This window comes from Cryptomeria japonica, chromosome 8 (genome assembly GCF_030272615.1).
Source record: "Cryptomeria japonica chromosome 8, Sugi_1.0, whole genome shotgun sequence".
NCBI lineage: Eukaryota > Viridiplantae > Streptophyta > Pinopsida > Cupressales > Cupressaceae > Cryptomeria > Cryptomeria japonica.
Window position 1 is genome coordinate 563,438,658 of NC_081412.1, and position 26,931 is coordinate 563,465,588.

General features: G+C 37.4%; 1 protein-coding gene and 1 pseudogene across 1 annotated transcript; both read right to left on the minus strand.

Annotated features, from left to right (window-relative positions):
• Window positions 1-3,094: 3,094 nt before the first annotated feature.
• LOC131054316 (pathogenesis-related thaumatin-like protein 3.8) lies at window positions 3,095-3,908 on the minus strand (annotated as a pseudogene).
• Window positions 3,909-10,923: 7,015 nt separating this feature from the next.
• On the minus strand, window positions 10,924-26,133 carry LOC131857794 (pathogenesis-related thaumatin-like protein 3.8). The gene is made up of 3 exons (XM_059210518.1): window positions 26,077-26,133; window positions 25,897-25,976; window positions 10,924-11,636 (listed from the first exon to the last, which is right to left on the minus strand). The coding sequence occupies exons 1-3, from the start codon at window positions 26,131-26,133 to the stop codon at window positions 11,090-11,092; spliced, it is 684 nt and encodes a 227-aa protein (XP_059066501.1). The 3' UTR covers window positions 10,924-11,089.
• Between the last annotated feature and the right edge of the window lie 798 nt (window positions 26,134-26,931).

The following is a 26,931-nucleotide window of genomic DNA, read 5'->3' on the forward strand; positions in this document are numbered from 1 at the left end:
AAGAATGAAGCAGTGAGAGTCAAACCCAATCCAAATTCATAGACTCATAAGAAATAACACCACCTCAAAAGGGGAAGAATCCACTTTCATAGGAACCACACAAAGGAAGATCAAAATAAAAGCAACATAAGCCCACTTAGGAACAAAGAAATACTGAAAGCATCAAACTATAACAAAGATAATAGAGGTATAAGGAAAGGATCGAACTTTAAGAAATACTAAAAGCATCAGACTTTAATAAATATATGTGAGGTATTTGGTTTTCTCTATGCCATCACTGATGGTATCATGAGAAAGGCTTCCATGGGGGTTGTGTCAGGACATAGTAAGACGAAGAAGAAGGTGAGGAAGCTAGAAAAAGGAAGGGAAGATGGACAAGGACAATGAAGACAGGGAGAACAATAAGGAGGATACATAGGCAAATTAGGTTTTCAAGCTTTAGCGAAACTAGAATCTGATCAACAATGATTATGTTGTTTTTCTTTATTTATGTTTTTCTTAATACTTTGTTTATGATAGTAGTGAATGTAGTTAGTTTCTCTGATATTATGAGGCATGCGTACCTTTTTAACCGGAATTTTATTATGACCATATCCATAGTTAAAGTTCTTAGCCTTGTTGATACTAAAAATACTTTTATTATGCTCGGAAGGTGGTGGTTAGTTAAGATTAGTGTGTTTAGTTATAAAGACATGATAATTTTTTATTAATTCCGAGGAACAGATGGTTGGGCTCTCTTGACTAGATGCATTATGCTAGTTCTTTTGTTGTTGTACTTTGATTTTGTTGTTTTGTAGGTTCAAGGCCTTCCCCTTGCTAATATAATAAAAAAGAAAGATGAGCACAACCCCAAAACATAAAACAATGTAGTTAACCAAAACTAGGGAAAATAAACAAAAAGGTTGTGCCCATGAAAAATAACAACAACATTATGATTAGAGCGGGGCAAATAGGACATGAAAAGCCTCAACCACTCCAAATAGGGGCCAAACCACAAAAGGTAAACCACCAACACAACCCATAATACATGAAAAGCCTCCACAAATCAAGCAAGAGGCTAGGCCCAAATAGGACATGAAAAGCCTCAACCACTCCAAATAGGGGCCAAACCACAAAAGGTAAACTACCAACACAACCGATAGAAGGGAAAAAAATACCACCAACATGTGCGCCCAAAAGATCCACCTCCTCTACACCAAGATCAAGTACAATGGAGGCAAAAGGAAAGGAAAAAGATAGAAGAAAAAACATAAAAAGTATGGAGGTCCAAGTCAAATGTAAGGAGAGGGAATCCCACACATCTCAAGATTCCTCACACCACTACTAGGGAGGCACAAAGAGAAAACCCATAAATCAAGCCTTGAACCACACCAAGGGAACTTAGAAGGGATAGAAAAAGACAACTGACAAGGTGCAAATGAGACCAGACACACACCGACAGAGGAAGAAGCCAAAAGTTCATGACAAACACCAATAGACTCCACTTGGAGAATTCCCATAAAGGCCAACAAAGAAGAGTTGATAAGAACCTCCTATACAAAAGAGGAGCATGACACAAGGAAGAAAAAAAGATCCTGGAAAACCACATGACAAGGAACCCAGAGGCACACCCAAATCAGGTCAAACGTAGCAACCACGAGGGATCTACAATGAGAAATTCCCATAACCAAAAAAATCCTCATTGAACCAACACCCATGCATCATCATTAATGTCTGAATCATTTTCCTTTGAAACTACATCCTCTGTAGATCTACCCCCTAAAACCCTACGGCCATAGTAGTTCAAACGACTCCTACTCCCACTCATCACTACTTTTTTTGGTTTTTTCTGGTGTATCTATTGTTGTGATGAAGTGAGTTTTTTAATTTAAGACTATAAGCTTGTGAATTTAGTTGTTGAAATCCTTTTATCGATGGATTTTTTTATTTATTTTTGGCTTGGTGAACCAATAGTTCAATAAGACTCCTAGTCTTGACAACGTCAGTTCTAAAAAATTTTTATCATAAAAATATGGATATGAATAACATTCACAAAAACATTTCTTATGATCTGAACAAAAATATTTATAATATAAAATCATTAAATTGCATACTTTTCTTTACTTTAAAGTAAAATTGCATGTCATATTTGCATACAAGTTCTTACTTCTTTTTCTTACATATGCATATCATATTTGCATAAAAGTTCAAACATGTGCAAGGAATTTTTCTTCTTAAAAACATAAAAAAATTATAGCCAATGATCCTTTTCTTTTGTGCCCACAAGCTACATGCAACTATTTTCTCTTGCATCTACAAATACATAAATAGTTGTTTCCTTTCACATCTATAAAATGGATAGAATAATCATTTCATTTGCATCAAATAAAATATATGCACAATAAATTATTGTGGAACTACAATATGCAAATAGACAAATATTTCTTTTGTACCCATAAAATGTATGTACTCTATTTTTATCTTTTGTACTCAAAAAATGTATTAGAATAGCAAGCCAACTTCACCTTTTTGAATAATTTACGATTGAGAAAAACATTTTGTAAACATATGATATAAGACGTAGATTGATTCCAAAAATCTTGGAATGCGTGTACATCAATTATTTGAGCCTTTTTTTTTTGAGATTATATTCTATAAGGATGAGTGATTTTTCATTCTTCTGTCCAAATGATTTTTTTTTGTTAAAATCAAAGAGTCTCTTGTGTAAGAAATTTCAATCTACAAGCTTAGTGAAAAGAAGACATAATTATCACTATTAAGTTTTATGTGACATAAAATATAGAATGATTTACACTTAGAAAAATGTATTCTTAAGAAAATATCTTTATATGCTTTAGAGAAATTGTTGCACCAATTTTCTTAATTATATTTAAAATATTTGAATTTCAAATTTTTATTAAGATTTTGCATATGAATTCCCTTTTTCACATTACCCATTAAAATACTGATGATCTTTTTATTTATCATAAAATGTCAGACTTAAAACGGGCATGCAATGCCCTAACACCAAATGATACTTTATGCCGCCATATATTAGACATCTAAAGACGGGGTGATTATTTGTATGTTGTAATGTGTATGATCCTATACATATCTAGGGACAGAATACAACACTGTAGTCGGTGGTACCAGAAGGGCAAGAGAAATTGTTGGAAGAATCGTCCTTCGTATAACTGTAGGCCTGAGGGCACTGGTTCTTGAATATCATCGAGTAGTTTGTGGGAGGGCAGTTGTTGGCATAACTACCAGTGCAACAGTACTGGTCGGTTTGAAAGACATTGCAGGCAGTATTGCATCCTCCCTCCACCTTCAATTCAGCGGGGCACACAGCATTGATGTCGGCTCTGCAGGCAGAGCCGGTGCACTGTGCATTGGTGGGATTGATGGAGAGAGGAACGTTGAAGCCGTCCACCGGAGAGACGTCGTAGTAGTCCGTGTTGCCATTTACATTGAGGGTATACTCCGCCAGCGTGGCCGGAACGGCTCCCGAGACTTGGCAGCTCAGTTGGCCGCCGCAGTCACCGGTTTGACAGGTTCCTCAGCCGCTCGCATTGAAAGAACAGCCGGTTCGGCCCCAAAATCTTCCCACCTGTGTCCCCGCCGGCACATTCACTGTCCACGTCTTACCCTGGTCCAGCTGCTGCCCTCCTAATCCGGGTAGTCCTGCTGCCCAAACTGTGTACCCGCACTGGTTCCGTATATCAAACTTCACTGCCCCAGCCTCTGCAACAAAACATACATACACAAATTATCGTAAGGCTTAGAGAGATGTATATACTTTTCAACAACCTACAACACGTAGTATTTTACCAACACAATTTACCTTGCATATAAAGGGATATGGCCAGTCCAGCAACAAGAACAAGCGCAAGATCTGATAATATGGCCATTATACCTTCTAGATTGAACGATTGAATGAAGATGGATAGATTGGGTATATGAGGAGGGATTTGTCATTTTTATAGAAAGGATCGCTCAATTATCGCTCGGCCATTGACGAAGGGAGCATGGAGCCGGCTCGAGAAGCCGTGTATGCTACGGATATCAGAATTCAAACTTGCATTTACTACATGATTCTGACTTTAGCGAACACGTTCCCCGACTTCAGCAACTTCAAAAAGCCACGTATCTTTGTAAATTTTAAAGCTTGTCAACATTCGGAGCAATTGCATTTTGGGTGTGCACGAAAGGCAATTGTAAAAAAAATCAGTATATTTTTTTCATATATTTATGCAGTACATGAAGTCAATTGATAGGTCATTTATAAATGTTGTGTGTGCAACAAAGATTTCAATCAATAAATCATAGCTTCAAATCAAGTATGTATATAGTGAGAGATAGAAAGAAGAGATATAATGGTAGAGAGAGATATAGAGAGATTGAAGAATAATTACAAAGACATAGAGAGAGTGTGATAGAAGAATAAATAAGGAGAGATAGAGATAAAGAGGCAAAGAGATGAGAAGTAAAGATAGACAAACAAACATAGATGGACAAATAAAAAGAGAAATACGGAGGGAGAGAGATGGTGGAGGATAGGGATTAGATGGGGAGAGGGAGAGATGGGGAGAGAGAGGGATAAAGAGAGGGAAGGAGAGAAAGGGAGAGATAAATTAATAATAAATAATAATATAATGTTGGGATGGGTGACCTCCGAGGAAGGCCCAATGCTTCACCTCTATGAGCATCACTTAGATGTAATGTGTGCCAAGTGTACCATTCATTCTCATGAGAGATGAGTTCTTGTGAACCACTACTCATGAAACATGGCTCAATGAGTTTGACTCAAAAGTTACAGAGTTGAATCTTGATAGCAATATTATAATTTGACTACTTGTGGAAAATATCTCCTACTCATGAATAATATAATAATCATATTGTGTGTAATATCATATAATTATTATATTAGCATATTTTCTTATTAGAATATATATCATTTGTTAGATTATATATTTACACAGAGAGACATTCTATACAACCACAATACAATTGACTATTCCAAATAGTCTGTGTAAACATAAAGAAATGCTTGATAGTTACAAAAGAGAATGTGGAAGATTGAATAGGATGCAAATCAAATGCACAGTTACAAAACTCGCACATGAAGAGTTTGACGTTACTGTACAACTATAGAGATATGACAGTTGCTTGTCTTTGATATAGATCTATTTAAATGAAATCATTTCCTTCCCCTCTCTCAACTCTACAAACTATTTATTTACATTCCCCTTTCTCTATTCTGCAAATGATTTTTCACACTAATGGCTAGTGCGAGTCTTTCAGTACTTATCCAAGAACATATGACCTTTTGCATGCTAAACGCATATTCTCTAGGCTGATGAAAATGTACAAATGCGGATCTAAGATCTAAGACATTCATTATTTTGACAATATTTTTTAGTTTGCATTGTTATGAGTTAATATATGATCTGAATTATGGATTTGGATGGCAACACCTAAGTGAGAACCTACGGTATTGTGGATTTGTTTACATGAACAAGGTAAACGCATAATTGAAGCAAGCCAAAAAGTAATCTATTCAATTCAAAAATCCAACATATATTAGTTCATGACATTCCAACGTGATGTAGAGCATCATGTATTACCAACAAACCATCAAGGATCATGCTGATCCAATCATCTGAACAACATTTTAGAGGCATTTCTCATATAACAACACACCTTATCATTGAATCAATAACAAATATGATAGGTTCCTCAATCTTATCAAAGATACTTACAACCTTTACATTCCATAAAATTAAACATTTAATAAATAACCTTCAATTAATCACAAAACTTTCATCATATCCTTACAAACTCATACCAATCAATCATGAGTCCATCCTCTTCATGCTTCCAATCACCTTCCAAATCTTTCCCAGTTGTGACAGTTTTGATACCCTACATTCTGTTATTAACATATTTCAAACCAGACAATAGCTTGGAAATCTCTTCGGTGGAGAAGTAGATAACTAGGATTAATAACACATATCCAAAATTTAGAACAAACCAAAAATTCATTTAAGAGTTATGGTTTCTGCAACGAGACTATTTTGACAGTTCCAAAAAACAAGAATTGTGCATGTACAGTCCGTCTAGGGCATCAAATATCTCCCAAAATAGAAACCCATTTGATATGAAATAAAATCCATCTTAAATCCTCTTGAATCTACTCTCATAATAACTAAGATTGATATTTTTCCCATGGTTAAAATTTTGAATAAGATCAAACCCTTGCACACACCTTTGTAAATGAGGGTTTACAAATCGTATTTACAAAAACTAACATAACTCATTCATTCCTTCATAAAAAAACACCAAACCAAAGCCTAAATAAATTTAACTCATTGCCCTAACTTTTCATAATAATTATACACCATTTCCAGGCCTTAAATGGCCGTACAAGGCCTAGAAATAGAGAAGATAAACATTTTAGGACTGTAAAACAAAGGTTTTTGAATTCCCAATTTCAATCAAAATGTACTCCTTCTTTCTCTTCGGCTTGGATAAACATTATATCATTTAAATAGTGATTCCCATCATTTGGAACTCTCATAACTACCCTTTAACCAATTTGGAACTCCTCATTTATGCATTTTACATCCTTATTACCTTTATTTGGGTCTTTTAACATATTTTGGAACACTTCAACCTCATGAGGACCTTTTGGATAATTTATGAAAAATGGCTTACATAGCCTTACATTATGATTTACAATGGCTCAAATAGACCTTATAAAATCAAACATTATTGAAATTACTCATGGCATCCCTTTTGAACTCATGGAACCTCTTGAAACTAGGTGCTCCTGCACCATATCGCCGACCTTGAAAGATTTCCAAGTCCCTTGGAAGCATAGGGACCATCAACTTATAAGAAAAAAAATTAATGTCTTGGATCAAAATCATCACCTTCATCTTTGTCTTCACCTCTTCATCTTATCACCCTTCTCATGCCTTTGTTGCAATCAAAATCTCAAAAAGTACACAAATTGTCCAACCTCTTAACTACTCCCATCCATGGAGTATCCAATAGCTGCAACTCAAGGTATTCCTCAAGCATCCACCTCTCATAATACACACACAGAAACTCAGACTTCCTTTTTCTCACCTAGGAGTCCCCCCATTGCCTCTCTCCCTAGTCTCTTGGCCACCAACAACCAGGTTCTTCCCTAACCTATTCCAACACCTTCTCTACAACTAGATGGATTAACACCTACAACCAAAAACACTAGCAACACAAAATATCAAATGTTTTTGGGCTAGGTCCTGGTGTGGATTGCCTCCTTTGGCACTCTACCCACACACTCGGGCTCTTCTAGCTTTGATACCAATTTGATGCAGAGCATCCTGGGAAACCAATCACAACTCTAGGATCATGTTGATACATCCATATTTTCATCATTATAACAATTCATTATAGGAATATTTCATCATACTTCAACAATCAATCAATCAAGAAAACATAAACTTAATCTAGGTATCAAACTTGCCAACTTGTTGTCCCCTTGGATACACCTATACACAGAGGTATATAACTCTCTAACTAGAAAATAACACCTCAATCCCTTTGGTTAGACCTCGAATAACTGGATTAAAAACAACATATCTAAATATTATCCACATCCAGTGGTTTTATTAAAATTTATGGCCACTACATTGAGACCCATTTCTATTGTCCCCAAACAAAGCATGTACATGCCCGGTCCTCCTAGGGCATCAAATATATTTAAAAATACTAACCCAAATGATCCCAAATAAATTTCACATGAACCCTTTATGGATTTACTTTCATAATATGTAATCCATTAAATTTTCCAATGGTTTAATCATTCTATAAAGACAAATCATTTCCTGCAACTCCATTCAAAATAGTTTAAAACTAGTTTTCACCAAAATCTCCATAACTTCCACAAATATAAACAAAAATGTCTAATACAAAAAGGAAAAGAAAGAGGATTCACATATATTTCCAATAAATCTATATATAGGTCATAATTATTCCATATGAGTCCATACCATACGCTGCAACGTGACTTTTCTCAGGAAACTTCAAATCTGCAATCAACAACTTTCACCAAAAATTCCATAACTTCTTCATTTCTAAACATAACCACTCCAAACCAAAAGGAAAAGAAAGGTAATTCACATATATAGATATCCATGATATATATACAAAGGTTTCTAGGCCAGACATGGTCGTACAAGGCCTGCAACCAACATAAAAAATGAAAAGCCAATCAAAATAATAATAGTAGAATGCACCAAAATGTATCAAAATGTTCTCATTTCTTCCCTTTCTTCCCTTTCTCATTTGGAATGACCATACAATGCCTTTTTATAGACTCTTGGTCAGTTTTGACCTTACAACTACCTCTTATAACCAACTTTTAACCCCTTTTGCAACTTTTGTTGCATTTTTGCAACTTTGCTTAACAACATTTTGTTGTCAAGTTGACAAATTTTACACTTTTGCACAAATGACTTCATGGATTTATAAAAACCTTCAATACATGTCCAAATGACCATTTAACAATCTTATACATTCTTATTACCATTTCATGGGTCATTTCACAATTTTTAACCCATTTGACCAATTAGGACCTTAACTAGGACAATTTGACAACTTTTAACAAATGACTCTAATTAGCCTTACATATTGATTCATCATGACTTAAAATGAACATAAAAACTCAAATGTGATTGAATTTACTCATGAATTATATTTTAGCTTCTTGTAGCCTCTTGGTGCTTAGGTACTCCTGCACCACAAGGGTCACCCAAACCTCTTGAGAATCGAAACCCAATAGTCATATCTATTTATTTACATAATAAAATCCAAAACTATGAAAATTTCAAAAAAACTATATGAAATTTTGCCCTAACTTTAACTAGACATAACTTTCTACTCAAGATTCAAAATTGCGATCCGTTTAACTCGTTGGAAAGGTCTCCAAGAGTTGAAGGCAACATCCTAAAAGAAATTCCCTATGACAATATTTTAAAGGATAAGCCAAAGTTTCAAGGGCTGAAAATGCCCCGAAGGCCTTCAAAAACGTCAATTACTAACATATAGAAAAACTAGAAAAATATGAAAATATTTTTTTCAATATTTTAAATTTGCTTCTGATCAATATAGTTCACATTGGATATCCTAGTTTTACTTTATATTAGTAGGTAAATTAATACTACATTCTTGTAAATCGTGGCCACTAGATTGGAATTTCGCTACCTATAATTCTATTTCAATTTCCATCTGTTTTTGGTTATGTTGTTTTCTCTTAGATATTTCTATTGTTAATTATATTTTAGGGCTGAATATTTCTCCGTGAAACATTTATTTGGTCAACAACCTATATGCAATTTAATACAAATATTATATGGGCTCAAGGTAGAAATTATATTCAGCTATTCACATTTGAAACAGTTCATTTACACCATTTCTAAATAAAATGTAATGTCACTAGTGTGAATGCTTCACCAAATTATTTAAAATGGTTTTGATGATATGAATTTTTAACAATGTTTTGATTACTTGGACATGAATTTTTCAAACAACTTACGAGTGCCAATCCCTTTGTTATGAAAACTTCCATGTTAACTGTCTATGGTACTCATTCAGATATATCAATATACCTTTTGTAGTTCTGCATATCAAACATAGAAGTTCAATAAAACATTAAAATCAAACATTCAGCTATGTGTCTTATATATGTTGATTGGAGCCATTGCAAATGTGAAAAATTCAATTAGTTTGGAGCCTAACTGTTATCTGAACAATACTAACTACTATTTTTTAAAGCAATAAATCCTTAGCTAAAATTTGAAATTGCATTCATTGTTGAAGCAAGTACAAGTATTGATGTACCTACTGTTATGATGAAGGGGGCTTTCAATTTAAGACTATTAGACTTGTGAAATTAATGATTGAAATCATTTTGTCTATGGATTTAGTTTAGTTTTGGTTACAAGAACCAATAGTTTGATAACACTCCGAGTCTTGGATACATCAATTTTATATATCTTTACCATAAAAATATGGATATGAATAACATTCACAATAATATTTCTTATGATCTCAACAAAAATATTTATAAAATTAACACTTACAATTTCATAATTTTTTCAAAGTAAAATTCAATGTCATATTTGCATACAAGTTCCCACTTCTTCTTCTTACATATGCATGTTATATTTGTATACAAGTTCAAAGAAATTCCAACAATTCTTTTTCTTACACACATAAAACATACCATTATGCATGTATAAAATGGATAGAGTACTTCTTTCATTTATAGCAAACAAAACACATGCACATTAAATTATTATGCAACTTCAATATGTAAACAGATAAATGTTTATTTTCTACCTACAAAATCCATACTATCTTTTGTCACAAAAAAATATTAAAAAGAAACTTGTTTCATAGATGTGTTAGAATATCAAGCCACCTTCACCTTTTTGAATAATTTACAATTGAAGAAAATCCTTTGTAAACATATGGTATAAGTTGTAGATTGATTCCAAAAATCCAGGAATGCATGTACACCATTTTGTACATTAAGTATTTTAACTTTTTTTGGAGATTATATTCTATAAGATTGAATAATTTTTCATTTTTCCATTCAAGTGAGGGTAAACAAATAACTGAATTTTTGTTTTTAATAAAAAGCCTCGTGTAAGAAATTTCAAAGCACAAGCTTGGTGAAAAGAAGATATAGTTATTAATATTAAATTTTATATGATATTAAATCTAAGACAATAATGATTAGGATTATGTATTTTCCTTAAATAAATAAGTTTACTTGCTTTAGAAAAGATAGTTCCACCAATTTTTTTAATTATATTTAAAATATTTGAACTTTTAAAATCCCAACATGATATTGCATATGAATTACCTTTCTCACACTACCCATTAAAATACTGATGAACGTTTTATTTATAATAAGCTATGAGACTTAAAACGGGCATGTAATGCCTTAGACTAAATGATACTTTATGCCACCATATATCAGATACCTAAAGACGGGGTGATATGCTCGTAGCTGATTATTTCTAGGTTCTAATGAGTACGATCCTATATATATCTAGGGACAGAATACAATACTGTAGTCGCTGGTACCAGAAGGGCAAGTGGAAGTGCTGGAATTATCGTCCTTGGGATAGCTGTAAGCCTGAGGGCACTGGTTCTTGAATATCATCGAGTAGTTTGTGGCAGGGCAGTTGTCGGCAAAGGCGCCAGTGCAGCAGTACTGGTCGGTTTGAAAGACATTGCAGGCACTCTTGCATCCCCCATCCACCTTAAATTGATCAGGGCACATAGCGTTCACGTCGGCTTTGCATGCAGGAGCTGTGCAGTTTGAATTGGTAGGGTTGATGGAAAGAGGAACATTGAAGCCGTCCACCAGGGAGACATTGTAGTAGTCCTGGTCGCTCTGGGTATATTCGGCCAGCGTGGCGGGAACAGCTCCGGAGACTGTGCAGTTCAGTTGGCCACCACAGTCACCGGTTTTACAGGTTCCTCCGCCGCTCGCATCGAAAGAGCAGCCCGTTCGGGCCCAGAATCTTCCCGCCTGTGTCCCTGCCGGCACAGCCACCATCCACGTCATATTCTGGTCCAGCTGCTGCCCTCCTAGTCGGCAATGGCTACGCAGCGGACAAAACGGCCCGCCCCATGCCATGCCATGCCATGCTCCATGTGACCGCCCCGTCCAATCAAACCTTCCATGCCATCTCCAGTCTTTTTCCTACATTTTTTCTTCTTTTTTAAAAGTCCGTGGGGTTGGGGGAAATTTTTTTTTTGAAAGTATGATTATATTTTAAATGTAAAAAAAAAAAACTTTCCTATAACCAATTTACTTTTAAGTTTTTGTTTTTAAATGTACGATTATTTTTTTTAAATTGAAATAATTTATTTTAATATGGTTTTATAATTTTTTATTTTTTAGTTATATTTGTAAAATAATAAATTAATAATTAATAATGTATTTAAAGTTTTTAAATAATAAGTTATTGTTTTCTTTAATGTTTGATTATATTTTGAAAATTAAAATAATTTATTTTAATATTTTTTTATAATTTTTTATTTATTATATTTTTTTGATTTTTTAAGTTATATTTGTGAAAAAATAAATAAAATAAATTAATAGTTAATTATAATATTAAATTTTTCATTACTATTACATATCTGGTATGATCAGTTGGAGCGAAACAGCAGAGACAATATTTTTCAAGCGCGTCCATTGGGAGATTACGTGGAGGAGAGATATCTCCTCCACGCCGAGTACCCTCTCTCTTCCTCTGTGTTTTCATTTATTATGCTTTTATTGCTCTGTTTTCGCATTGTTGTTTTGTTAAATTAATTTCATGGATGCCGAGCCTGTTAATTCACAATTCCCGCCTGACCCTGGAGCCCTAAATCCGCCGAGGAGATCCTTTGCTGAGATGGTTGCCCCTCCCAGTAATGGCATCTCCTCTGCTGCACGCTTTGTTTACGCTCCTCCGAGTGAAAGACCCAGAGCCGAAGGTCAGTCGTCTGGTAACCCCTTGGAAAATATTTGCATTATGCCCAATGATGAAATGTTGCATGAGATCTCGCTCGAAAAATGTCAGTTAAGCTCTACTGCTATTTTCTTTTCCTGTGTAGATATTGATAAATGCCCTCCCCGTAAATTCATGGATGACTGATTTCACAGTCTATGGAATTTGAAGTTAGGTTTTAAAATCTCATTCTGTCGATAGATTCAAAGAGGGTTGTTTATCATCTTCTTTAGTAATCATGAATCGCAGGTTGAGGCCCTTAAAAGGCACTACTGGACGGTTGGGAAAACATCCTTTCATGCCCTTGCTTGGTCTCAGGATGCAATTAATGAAGAAATTCTTGCTTTAGCTTGCCCTAGATGGGTTATTGTGAAAGAAGTTCTGCCGTTCCTCTGGAAGTTCCTGCCTCATTTGATGGACAATTTTGGGAAAATCATCCGTATAGACGAAACGGCTAGGCTGGTTGCTAATATGAATGCCCGCATGTTGATTTCTATTAAACCGGGTATTGACATTCCCCCCAATCTAAAGCTCAACATTGGCGGTGAAGTTTTTATCTGCCTTATTGAAGTTTTAGGTGGCCTAAACGCTTGCTTTCTGTGCAAAAAAGAAGGGCATCAAAGGAAAAATTGCCCCATCATTACCAATAAAAAAAAAATAGCTGCAAATGAAACCCTAATTGCTTCTAAAACTATTCATTCCACTGTGTCTATACCCAGTTCGGGTTCTCCTGTGGGTTCAATTGGTAACCCTGTTAATTCCAATATGGTTATGCATAATGACAATAATGAGGGTGGTTCTTCTTCACCCTCTGTTGGTAATCAAAGCCATACCCAATTCTCTGAAGGAGTTAATTTTCAGTCTACCTCGGTTATGCTTGGTAACCCTAGTAGCTCTAAGATGGCTATGCACAAAGATTATAATTTGGGTGGTTCTTCTTCACCCTCTACTACTACTCAAAACCATGCCCCAGCCTATAAAGGAGTCCACAACCAGTCTACCACAAGTGTGGTTGATAACCCTGCTAACTCTTTGGTGGCTATATTCAACAACACTAATATGGCTGCCTCTTCTTCCTCTCCTATTCTTACCCAAACCCAAACCCCAGAATCTGTCGGATTCATTAACCAGACTTCCAAAACTTTGGCTTTAACCCCGATAACCTTTTCCTCTCCTGAGCTGGCTGCCGTTGATGACTTCCAAACTGTCGGGAAGCGCAAACGACAACGGAAAAATGCCCAACAATTAGCTTTAGACCGCATTCGTGCTATTCAGCCCACTGCTAACAGGTTTGATGTTCTCAGCTCCTCTACTTCTCATTCTGTTGATACTCCCTTGCCCTCTCCTCTTGGCACGCTAGATTTAAATAATAATGCTTCACCCATGGAGGAAATTAGGGACTCTAGCCCTGTCATTGACCCTTCCTCACCTCACATAGATTCCAGTCTAGAGGGGATTCCACCCAATCCCCCTGCATCTTCCTTAAACGAAGTTGATGATAATGTGATTATTGAGGTCATTTATGCCAAGCCTACTCCGGTCTCTGGTGGTTCTAAGTTGACTACAAAAGACCCAAGCTTAATCTCTGATGACATCAGTGAAGATGAGGATGCCATGATTAAGGCTAGCTCAAAGAAAAAGGGTCGACCTCTCGGTTCCAAGAACAAGAAGAAAGGTGGGGATTCTGATCCCCTTACTAGTTCCACTAAAATACCTTCTCAATGAAAGTTGTCTCTTGGAATGTGAGAGGCCTCGAGTCTCCTGATCGCAAGACTATTGTAAAAAATTTCATGAGTTCTCATGCTAAATTTGATATCATGATGTTGCAAGAAATTAAGATGGTTGGCTTTAACCTTGATACTGCCCTTAACTTTATCTATAAAGATTCCTTTAAGATAGTTACTGAACATACCAAAGGCAAGGGTGGTGTTGCTCTCCTCATCAATCATAAATGGACCAATTCTATCACTAGTTTTGGAATATCCCCCTGCAACCGCGCTGCCTGGGCGATTTTTAATATCAATAATTCTCAATTTGGGATTTGTTCCCTATATGCCTCTAATGACTATAATGACAGAATCCACTTTTGGGATTGGCTAACTTCTCTTCCTAGCATCCCTTGGTTCTTTGGTGGATATTTTAACATGATTGAAAACTCTGGTGATAAAGTTGGTGGCTCACCTTTTGAGTGGAGGCCTGCTGAAAAACAACATTGGGACAAGTTCAAGCATCACTTTCATCTCTTCGATCCCCTTGAAGGAGATATACCTGGGAATAGGTCTCTGTGGTTCACCTGGTGTAACCTTCAACAGGGGGCTAACCGGATTTACTCCAGGCTTGATAGATTCTATGCTGACTGCAATTTTTTCTCCTTTTCTCTGAATCATTGCGGATCTCCTGTCACTACCCTTCCTGCCACTTTATCTGATTATTATCCTATCATGGCTCAAATCAATTTCAGAACCCTCACCCTGCCGACCTATACCTCCCCCCATAAATTCATTCTTAATGTTTCTCTGCTTGAGGATCAAGATGTGAACATTGCTATTAAGATGATCAGACTCATAAATTTGCAAAATAAATCCCTCTCTCACATCAATAGATGGCTTCTTAATATATCTTCTTGGACCAAGATCTTTCAAACCTTTGGGCAAAAGAAAGCCAAAGACTACAGACGAATTGAGCAGGTGCTGACTAATCGGCTCTTTGTGGCTGAAAATAATATCCAATCCCAACCGGACTCTATCAGCCTTGCTGAGCAAGTGTCCATGGCCAGGAATTCTCTCAGAAAACATCAACATGTTAAAGCCAAAGGGGCCTTCATCAGAGCCCGGAATCATTGGCTTCAGTTTGGTGACAAAGGTACTAAATATTTTTTTATTCTGCTTAAGGAGAAACAAAGCAGAGAGAGGATTGATAGAATTTTTGATAATGACAAGGAGTTGCTTACGGACCAGGATATTTCTTTGGCCTTTGAAACTTTTTATAAGAATTTGTTTACCTCAAAAGATAATGACACTTCGAGGATGATGCGTCTTAGATGCTCTGAGCTTATCCCTAAGGTTCTTTCGGAGGATGATATATCTGCCCTCCAAAGCCCTGTCTCCCAGCAAGAAATTGTTGATGCCATCCAAAAGCTAAATGATAACAAAGCCCCAGGCCCCGATGGGATTCCTGCTGAATTCTACAAAGCCAATATTGAATGGGTTTCTAAAGACCTCCATGATTTATATCTTGAGGCCTTCTCGCATGGCACCCTTGGATCTGTTATTAACATTGGTATCATTAAGCTCATCCCTAAAGAAGGGGACAGAGCTTTGATTAAAAATTGGCGGCCTATCACTTTACTTAACGTCTCCTATAAAATTCTTGCGAAAGCGTTGGCCTCCCGGTTAGAAACTATTCTTCCTAAGTTTTTCTGCTCCACTCAGACTGGCTTCATTAAAGGACGATTCATCTTGGAAAACCTCATTTCCAGCTGGGAAGCCATGGAATGGGCCAATTCCTCTCATCAAGAGGCTGCTATGCTTCTCCTTGACTTCGAAAAAGCCTACGACAGAATTGAGTGGGACTTCATCTTGATGATGCTAAAAGCCTTTGGATTCCCTGATATCTTTTGCAAGTATATTCAAATTCTTTTAAAAGATGCTTCTGCCATGATTGATGTCAATGGATCCCTAACCAATCCCATTCCTTTGTCTCGGTCTATTCGTCAGGGTTGCCCTCTTGCTCCTGCTCTTTTTGTCATTGCTTCCGATGCTCTTCATTATATCCTTAAAGATGGCACCATCTCCCCTAAGGTGCGTGGTATTACTCTTCCTAATGACTCCGAGCTCCTCAATATTCAATTTGCCGATGACACTTCTCTCTTTCTTGAGCTCAGTTTTGACAACCTAATCTGCCTTTGTAATAAACTTGATATGTTTGGTAAGGCTTCTGGAGCTCGTATTTCCAGCTCCAAATCCATTATGCTGGGATGGAGTGATCATCCTCCGGACTGGCTTTGCCAATTCGGTTATTCCTGGGGAGGACCTAACCAGATTGTTAGGTATCTTGGTATCCCCTTTTCTGTCAAGCCTTCCCTCAAAGATATGTGGTTATGGATAAAAGACAAGATTTTCAGAAAACTTAATAAATGGAATCATAGACTCTTATCCCTTGCTGGAAGAGTCCAGGTTTGCCAAAAGATTCTCTCCTCCTATAGTATATATTACTCTTCTGTCTGGATGTTTAGTAACTATCAGATCTTGGAAATTCAGAAAGCCATCAGGCACTTTCTTTGGTCAGATGGCAACGGTTCTAGGAAAGCCCATTCTGTTAAATGGGACTAGTGCCATCTAGAGAAAAGTCTTAGAGGGCTTGGTCTTAAAGATCTCAAACTTCAAGGAATGACTCTTGCTTCTAAATGGATCCTTCAATCCCTTGTTGGTGACGAGCCCTGGAAAGTTCTTGTCAGAAATAACATTCAGAATGGAGTGCCTAAAACTGCTAAATCTTGGAAACATCTCCCCTTCAGTGATTTGGTTTTTGGCAATTTCCCCATATCTGTGAAGGGAACTTGGGTTTTCCGTTCCTTATGGAAAGCATGGGAGAACATTCGACACTATATTGATAACTCAGCCTTTGATTATCATTATACTCTTCAAGGTGAGCGATCAATATGGTGGAATCTTCTCCATCAAGGTAAACCCCTTGCTTTGACTAAAGGCTGTTCGACTAAATTTTGGGCCAACAAGGGTGTTAAGTATATCATGGATATCCTTGATCACAATCAGCTCATCAGTTGGGAAGACCTTGCTAATCAATTTGATATCCCTGCTTCTCATAAGCGAACGTATAACCTCATCAAAATGGCTTGTTCTCACCTTAATCTCCCCCGTAATACTGATGTGGATTCTCACCGATTTCTCTCTTTTAGGTGGCAGGATGTTACTCACCTCTCTTCTATCAAAGCTAAAGATATATACCGATTTCTTAACCATGATACCTCTGTTTCTCAACATCTTAATGTCATTTGGTACTCTTCCTTTTCCTCCTCCGATTGGCATAAAATGTTTGATAAGCTCTGGAAAGCTCCTATTCCTCCTAAAATTCAATGCTTTAAATGGTTGCTCCTGCTGGACAGGCTGCCCATTAGAAACCAGCATGCCACCCTTGATATTTGTTCTATCTATAGAGTTCCTGAAACTATGAGACATATATTTTTCGATTGTTCCTTTGCCCGTGAAGTTTGGCTCATGTTTGGTATTTGCATCACTCGCTATGTTTATACTTTGGATATTATTACTGGTTTTATTGATGGCCTTAGAAAAGATACTAACTTATTTTGGCAGGTTCTCTCATCTTTCATCCTTTGGCATATATGGAAATTTAGAAATGATTCTAAGTTCCAAGGTTTTACCAGATCTCTTACTGGATTTCATAGAAATCTCATATATTTTAAAATTGCCTCACAGGTCTGCTGCGTGCTCAACCTGGAAAAAAGGAAGTTGCTCAGATTTTTGCATGATGGCTGGGCTACAATGTTTATATATGAGATGCAGAATGGTTATGAGATAGCTAGTGTGCTGGACAACCAGATGGCGTTTGATGAAGCCCTTGCCAAGCTCATGCAGGAGATCCAAAACAGCAAAAACCCCTCTGTTGATAACCTTCAGGTCTTTCATCAACTGCTGGAACAGAAAAAGGCTATCTGGATGGAGGGACCCCTTGGTTGGACATCCTGGGTCAACAAATTTGAAGATGTTTACCCGTAGGACTAATCCTTTTTTGGTTGCTCTTCTGGTTCTCTTGTACTCTGTTGCTTCTCGGCTGTATATGTATCTCGGATAGTTCTTCTCTTTGGTGGTTCTCTTTCATTGCTGCTCTCCTTCTAGCTGGTTGAGGATCTGCCTCCCTCCTTTTTCATGTACTCTTTTGAACTCTCGATTTATAATATAAAAAAATATTAAATTTTAAGTTAAAAACATTATAAATTATTAAGTTTATTAAGTTTTATTATTAATTTTTAATCTTTTTAACCTACATTATTAAGTTATAATGTTTTTAAGTTTTATTAATTGTTTATTTATTTAAGTTTTTATAATTTAATTAATAAAATTTACTTAGTATATTTTCTTTGTATGTTTATTATTGTTATTATTATTATTTAATCTAATAATATATAAATTTAATCAAATATTTTAACAATTGAGTTGTAAAGAAAAAATCAATTATTAGGATGGCGAACTTTCGGCTGGGCGAACTTTCGGCTGATGTGGATTGAAACTCCCTGAGGTGGTGGTTGTTTGAGGAGGTCTCCCTCCTCCACAGGGTTTGAGTGTCCTTCCTTTAGTTTTCTTCTTTCACTGCATTTATTTTTGCTTTCTGCGTGCATTTAATTCTCCCCCTGGCCGAACGTGCTTGACCTTTATGGAGGTTGAGACGGATGGCTCGCCCCAAGTTTCTCCCCCGCCGCTTGGTCCCCTGCCTTCCACTCCGTCCAAATAGTCCTTCTGCGAGGTTGCGGGTAGGAATGCTGGTTCGGTGGCGCAAGATGCGAGGTTCGTGGCAATGGATGGGAGCGATGGAGCCAATCCAGAAGGTAAGAACCCTGGGGATGGCTCCACTTCTTTCTCCATTTCTCTGAACGAATCTATGGCTAGTGCTATTGCTAGTGAGAAGTCTAGACTCAAAGACACTGCAATTTTCTTTGCCTGCATTGACATTGATAAATGCCCTCCAAGAAAATTTATGGATGACTGGTTTTACAACTTCTGGAATATTAAATTAGGTTTTCGTATCTCCTTTTGTAGACAATTGCAGAAAGGTTTGTTCACTATATTTTTTAAATCTCATGATACCCAGGTCGAAATTCTGAAAAAGGTCTATTGGAACATGGGTAAAACCTCATTTCGTGGCCTAGGTTGGTCCCTTGAAGCTAATGCTAAAGAAATACTAGCTCTATCTTGCCCCAGGTGGCTTGTGTTGAAGAACGTCCCTCCCTTCTTATGGAAATTTATCCCGCAAATGGTTGAACCGCTGGGTAGATTCATCCGGATGGATGACTCATCTCGGCTTGTACCGCACCTAGATGCTAGGATTCTCCTATCTGTTAAGCCTGGGATTGATCTGCCTAGTATCCTTAGATTCAATATTGAGGACGAATCCTTCCCGTGCCCTTTGGAATTCCTAGGAGGCATAAACGCATGCTTTTTATGCAAAAAGGATGGCCATATCCAGAAAAATTGTCCCATTATATCTAAGAGATCTACAAACACAAAGAAGAACCAGGATAATGGAGCTAACCCCAAGCCCCCTAATGTGGACTCCTCCTCCGCTCCTGAATAGGGATTACCCATTTCAGAGGCATGCCTATCTGCCCCTCCCCCCCCTGTTCCTCCTACTGCTTCCGCTAACCCAACCTTGGAAGAATATATTGAGGATGGGTTCCGTGTGGTCTCCTCCAGAATCAAAAAATGCAGAACGTTTGTGAAATTTCCCGTCTCAGATGGACCTATAGTTGATCATGGTCACTCTAATCGGTAGGAGCCCACTCCAGCTCCCGCCTCTACCTCTAAGGATCGACCTTCTGACTTTAAAAACAGCTTTGATGCCCTTGCTATGGTCAGTAACGACACTATAACTGTCGATGAAGCTGTGCCCTCCCTGAGGGATAACCCTCTCTACGTTGACCTTGGAGCCTCAGCTCTCACCGGCTCTCATAGCGTCATTACTGACCATTGTGAGAGTAATCCCTCGATTGTACCCAGGGAGCTTGGCAGTGATGATGTGTCCCGTGCTATCGCTGATGACTCTGGTGTTGATCTAAACTCTTCTTTTGTTCCCACACATGTGCCCTGGATCGACATGAATACTACCCCCAAAGACACTCCCATTGGGATGTCTACGCAGGGTGAGATTGAATCTAGGGATGACATTGATACCCCAAATAGTAACAGTGCTAAGGCTAACAGGCGGGGTCGACCCGTGGGTTCCAAGAATAAATCCACCTCAAGTAAGAAAAAAGATGGCAAGGCGACACCTACCAATGGCAGTAGCCTTCATGCTGCTAAGGATATGTAACTCCCCGCCATTGTTAGCCATGAAGTGCATCTCGTGGAATGTAAGAGGGCTGGAAGCCCCTGACAGAAAATATGTTGTTAAACGCTTCCTTGACTCTCATAAGGAGATTGATCTTCTAATACTGCAAGAAATAAAATCTATTAACTTCACTCTTGAAGCAAACCTAAACTACATTTGGAAAAATTCTATAAAGGTTTGCTCAAAGCACTGCAAAGGCAGGGGCGGTGTTGGGCTGCTTATCAATTCTAGATTAGGCAATCAGATCATTGATAAAGGTTGTTCCCCTTGCAATAGGGCTGTCTGGGCCACCCTTAGCATTGACAACACCCTCTTTGGAGTCTGTTCTATATATGCTCTGAATGACTATAAAGACAAAATTACCTTATGGGAATGGCTCACTTCCTTACCGGACATCCCTTGGATATTGGGAGGGGACTTTAACATGGTTGAGGATTGTGAAGATAAATTGGGGGGCAACCCCTTCGAGTGGAAAGGCCCAGAGAAGTCTTCCTGGGACAGAATGAAAGCCTCTAAAAAATTTCTTGATCCTTTGCTTGGGAATAAGGCTAAATCCAAAGGTCTTTGGAACACATGGTGCAACTACCAAAAAGGTGGGCATAGGATTTACTACCGGCTTGACCGCTTTTATGCTGAAAAAGATACTTTCTCCTTTACCCCCTCTGACCATTGCAACCCTGTTTTTGTCTGCCCCTTCACCCTTTCTGACCACCATCCCATCTCTGCTGATATTAAACTTTCTGGCTCCCTCCCTGTTGCCAAGACCAGGAAATTCATCCTTAACTATGATTTGCTGCATGACTCCGGCACTCTCATGGCTATTAGACTCATCAGCCTTTTTAATAAAACCAATAATCACTCGGCCTCCCAGATTGACAAATGGAATCTTAATGTTAGTTCTTGGCAAAAGCTCCTTCAAACTATTGGACAACAAAGAGCCAAGGATTATAGATTTGAAGAAAAATCTCTCATCTCTGAGCTGACCCGGCTGGAGAATGACCTCCAAACTAATCCCTCCTGCCCATCTCTTGCCACCCTGGTGTCCAATGCCAGAACTACTCTCTGCTCCCATCAACATGTCAAGATCAAAGGTGCTAAGATCAGAGCCCGTACCCATTGGCTACAATAGGGGGACAAGGGCTCCAAATTCTTCTTTAATCTCCTAAAGATTAAGCATGCGAGAGAAAGGATTGGTAGACTCATCATTAATGGGTCTGAAGTTACTAACCCTGGGGATATTAAGGAGGCCTTTGCCCACTTTTACCAAGCCCTCTTCACCTTTGAGGACTCTGCTTTAGCTAGAGAGAACAGGTCTAAGTGTAGAGCTATCATCCCTAATATGATCTCTGAAGAAGAATCCACCCGGCTTAAGTGTCCTCTTACCCTTGAGGATATTCAATCTGCTATCAATTCTCTTCTCCCCGACAAGGCCCTGGGGCCTGATGGGCTCCCCATCGAGTTCTACAAGGCAAATAGTGAGTGGATTTCCCATGATCTGCTGGACCTGTATAGAGAGGCTATCTTTAAGGGCTCCCTTGGCTCCTGTATTAATAGGGGCATCATAAAGCTTATCCCCAAGGGTGGGGACAAGGCTCTCATTAAGAATTGGCACCCTATTACTCTCCTCAATGTCTCTTATAAAATATTGGCTAAAATTCTTGCTACTCGTCTGGAAAAACTTCTTCCGAGGTTTATCTGCCCTACCCAAACTAGGTTTATCAAGGGAAGATACATCCTTGAGAATCTCATCACTAGTTGGGAAGCCATGGAGTGGGCTAGGACATCTAACCAAGATGCTGCCATGTTCCTCCTGGACTATGAGAAGGCCTATGACAGGGTGGAGTGGGAGTTTATCTTCATGATGCTTGAATCCTTCGGCTTCCCGGGTGAGTTTTGTCAAATTGTTAAAGTTCTCTTGCATGATGCCTCTGCTCAAATCGATATTAATGGATCCCTTTCTCCCCCTATCGTGCTCTCCCGATCCATTAGGCAAGGGTGTCCCCTTGCTCCTTCTCTGTTCGTCATTGCTTCCGATGCCCTCTTTTACCTTCTCAGAGACAATACTATCTCCCCTAAGGTGGAAGGTATTAGACTCCCTGATAACAATGAGCTCCTAAAAATTCAGTTTGTTGATGACACTGCCCTCTTCCTAAATCTTTCCAAGCTTAACTTGGACAATCCGAACTTGAAGACTCAGTTCTTTAGCTCCATCTCTGGAGCCAAGATCTCCCAGACCAAGTCCACCTTCCTTAGCTGGAGCACCCAACCTCCTGACCGGTTTGATAGGTCCAACTACCAATGGGGAGGTCCCAACAAAATTGTTCGGTACCTTGGTGTTCCCTTCTCTATCTCCCCATTGCTCAAAGATATGTGGCTCTAGGTCAAAGGGAAAATCGACAAAAAGATCAATAAATGGAACAATAGGTTCCTCTCACTAGCTGGTAGAATGCAAGTCTGCCAAAAAATCCTCTCTACCTATAGTATCTACTACTCTTCCACTTGGATGTTTAGCAACTACCAGATCTTGGAAATCCAAAAGGGCATCAGGAAATTCCTCTGGTCTGATGGCAAAGGAAATAGTAAGGCCCATTCTGTTAAATGGAATTGGTGCCATGCTAAAAAGGAGCTTGGGGGGCTAGGCCTCAAAGATCTCAAAACTCAGGGCATTGCCCTTGCGGCTAAATGGATTTTTCATGCCCTTGACGGGCATGAACCTTGGAAAGTGCTTGTCAAAAATAATATCGAGAGGGCTGTCCCTCGGAGGGCTAAGTCTTGGAAAGGTCTGCCTCTTACCGACCTGGTGGCTGGAAGCTTCCCTGTGTCCGTCCAGGGCTCATGTGTGTTCAGATCCATCTGGAAGGCTTGGGAACATGTCAGAAGGTTCTTGGTCAACACCAGGGTTAGCAACGATAGTCATATTCAAGGTGAAAGATCCCTGTGGTGGAACTTGACCCATCATGGTAAACCCCTGGCTTTGATCAGGGGGTGCTCAGCTAGATCTTGGGATAGCAAAGGGGTAAAACTCCTGGCCGATATTCTTGAGCATGGTTCCCTTATATCTTTGGAGGATCTCAGTTCTAGGTTCAATATCCCCCCCGCCCAAAAAAGAATGTATAACCTAATCATGCATGCCTGCACATTGCTCGGCCTCCCGAAGGACTGCGATATAGACTCACATAGGTTCCTGGCCTTTGGATGGGTGGATGCCACTCTTCTAACCAAAACCAAAGCCTGAAATATTTATTCTCTCCTGGCTTATGATACTTCTATTATTTCTCATGTGAATAAGATCTGGTATTCTAACCTCTTTGTTTTGCAGTGGAAGAAAAACTTTAGCAGGTTATGGAAGAACTCTATTGATCCCAAAGTCAAGTGCTTTAAATGGTTGCTCACTCTTAACAGGCTCCCTTTAAAGGGAAACTATGACTCGCATGATATTTGTGTCATATGTAAAATGCTTGAGACTGGCAAGCATATCTTCTTTGAGTGCTCTGTTGCTAGGGAAGTATGGCTGATGTTTGGTGTTTCCTCTCCCCACCTAATTAATATTATGGAAATTATTTCTGGTTATATTCAGGGACTGAAGAAAGATGCTAATATTTTCTGGTTTATTTTATCTGCATACATCTTATGGTTCATTTGGAAAATTAGAAATGCTAATAGATTCTGTGGCCAGTCCAGGGCTCTTACTGAGTCTTTTCGAAGACTTACATTTTATAATATTGCCACGCAGGTCTCGGTCATGCTGAATGTGGAAAGGAACAAACTCAGAAGATTCCTGCGGGATGGCCATGCTACCATGTTTGTCTTTGAGCTTAAAGGCGGGCTAGACTGGAGGCGCAATCTTGATGACCTTTCCTCTTTTGAGCACGCCTTGCGAATGCTGAACAATGAAATCAAGGAAAACAGGCAGCCGTCCGCTAAGCAATTGGAGATGTTGAGTCAGATCCAGAGCCATAAGAACATCGTCTGGATGGAGGGACCCCAGGGATGGACCACCTGGGTGGATCACTATGATAACATTCTCAGCTAGTGCCTTCTATTTTGTTTATCTTCTGTGGTTCCTTTTTGTTTTACTATCCGCTACTGTTTAGACTTGATTTTTACTGGACTCGGGGCAGGCCCATGGTGGTGCCTGTTGCTCCTTTTATGCTGATGAGGCTCAGCCTTTGTATTTCTGCTCTCTCTATCTTTAATATAAAAATATTTTAACAATTTTTTTGATATGCGATATTAAACATTAATCTAAAATACACCTATGAAATGAAATTTTGAATAAATATATTTTAAATTGTCAATCTAGATACAATATTTACATAGTTTGAATTTAATTTTTTTACTTGTGTCTAATTTATATACTTTTTATTTTGTAAATTTGAGCAATAGTTATAGTTTGAATTAAATTTTTACTTATGTGCAATTTTTAAAAGATGTCATTCTTTAAGTAAAAAGTTAATTCAAACTATAAAAACTTAAAAACATTCAAAGAAAATATACTAAGTAAATATTGAATTTTAGAAATATAAATATAAATATAGTTATTTAAACAAAAAATATTATCAAAATAAATATATTGATTTTAACCTAAGAATAATTAAGTGGTTTTAACATAGAATATAAAAATTACTTAACATAAAAAATAAAAATTACTTAACATAGAAAATAAAAAATTACTTAACATGAGAAATAACCAAGTGAATATAAAATTTCCTCACTTTGCATCTTTAAAACTCACAAAAAAAATTGATTAGATCAAATTAAAAAAAAAATGTAAACCTCAATTCCCTTTTCCAATATATAAATCATTTAGTTATTTCTTATATTAAAATGACTTAATTATTTTAATTTAAAAAGAAAACATTTTTATATAAAATAAACTATTATTCTTATATATATTTAAAAAGTAAAAAAAATAACATTATTAAAATTTATATATAATATATATCTTACATTTATTATAATATAAATATTATTTAAAAAAATTGAATATATAATTTATTAATAATTTATAACATTTATTATTTTACTCATTGTAACTTTCAAAAAATAAAAACAATAATAAATAGAAAAAAAAAATTAAGATGACAGATATAATGGACAGATCCACCACGATCAACTTGTCGGCACGGATCAACTTGACAGGACGTGTACGGTTTGATTGGATGATTATAACTGCATAAGGCATGGTGATTGACATCAACATGAGGGGCATGGAGAAGGCATGGCATGGGGGGGGCCATTTTGTCCGCTGCGTAGCCATTGCCCCCCTAGTCCGGGTAGTCCTGCTGGCCAAACTGTGTACCCGCACTGGTTCTTTAAATCAAACTTAACCGCCCCCAACTCTGCAACAAAACATACACACACATATTATCGAAAGGCTTAATGAAATGTATATACTATTCAAATGCCTACACCACGCAATATGTTAGGAATACAGCTTCCGATGCATAAGTAAAGATATGGCCAATCCAGCCACGAGAAGAAGCGCAGGATCTGATACTCTTGCCATTGTACCGTCTCGATTGGGGATATGAGGAGGGATTGATCATATATATAGCAAAGATCGCTCCATCTGTCACGAGGGAAGCAAGGGAAAAGTTGTGTATCATATGAGAGCCCCCGTTATCAGATCACATGACTTGACATGAGGTAGCAGTTGGCCAGTTTCCAACTGTAACCACTTCAACGACTTCAAAAAGCCATGTATCTTTGAAATTTTAAGGGTCATTGGCATTCAGAGCATAGCTATAATATTAATCGAAGGTCTAAGTGTAAATATATTTAGTTATTTTCCAAATAGCAAGAAATATTCTCTTTACAAAAAATTGTAAAATTTTCTTATTACTCCGACTTTCATATGAAAAAGCCCTCTCTATATGATTTTATGTATATGTAAAAAGGTTGATGGAAAAAGGTTGATAGAGATTGAGGAATACATATATAAATATTTATATATTCGTATTTCTTTTTCTATATGATCTTTTACAATATAATTTTTTATAAATATCTAAATTTGGATAATAGATAGATAAGTTATAGAAAATATAGATAAGATTAAAGTCTATTTTTATATATTATAAGTGTATTTTAAAATTATCATAATTATTTAAAAATAATTTCATATTTATTATAATATTTTTACTAATTTTTCACTTTTTAGAGCAAGAAGTTTGAAATTATATTCATTAAATAGATCATATAGATTTTTAAATAGTCATAGCTACCAATAGAGCTAGACAAAGGAAAACACAACCAAGTATCACAAAAGCATCATTGACCCAACTAGGCATAACAATCATTGAAATAA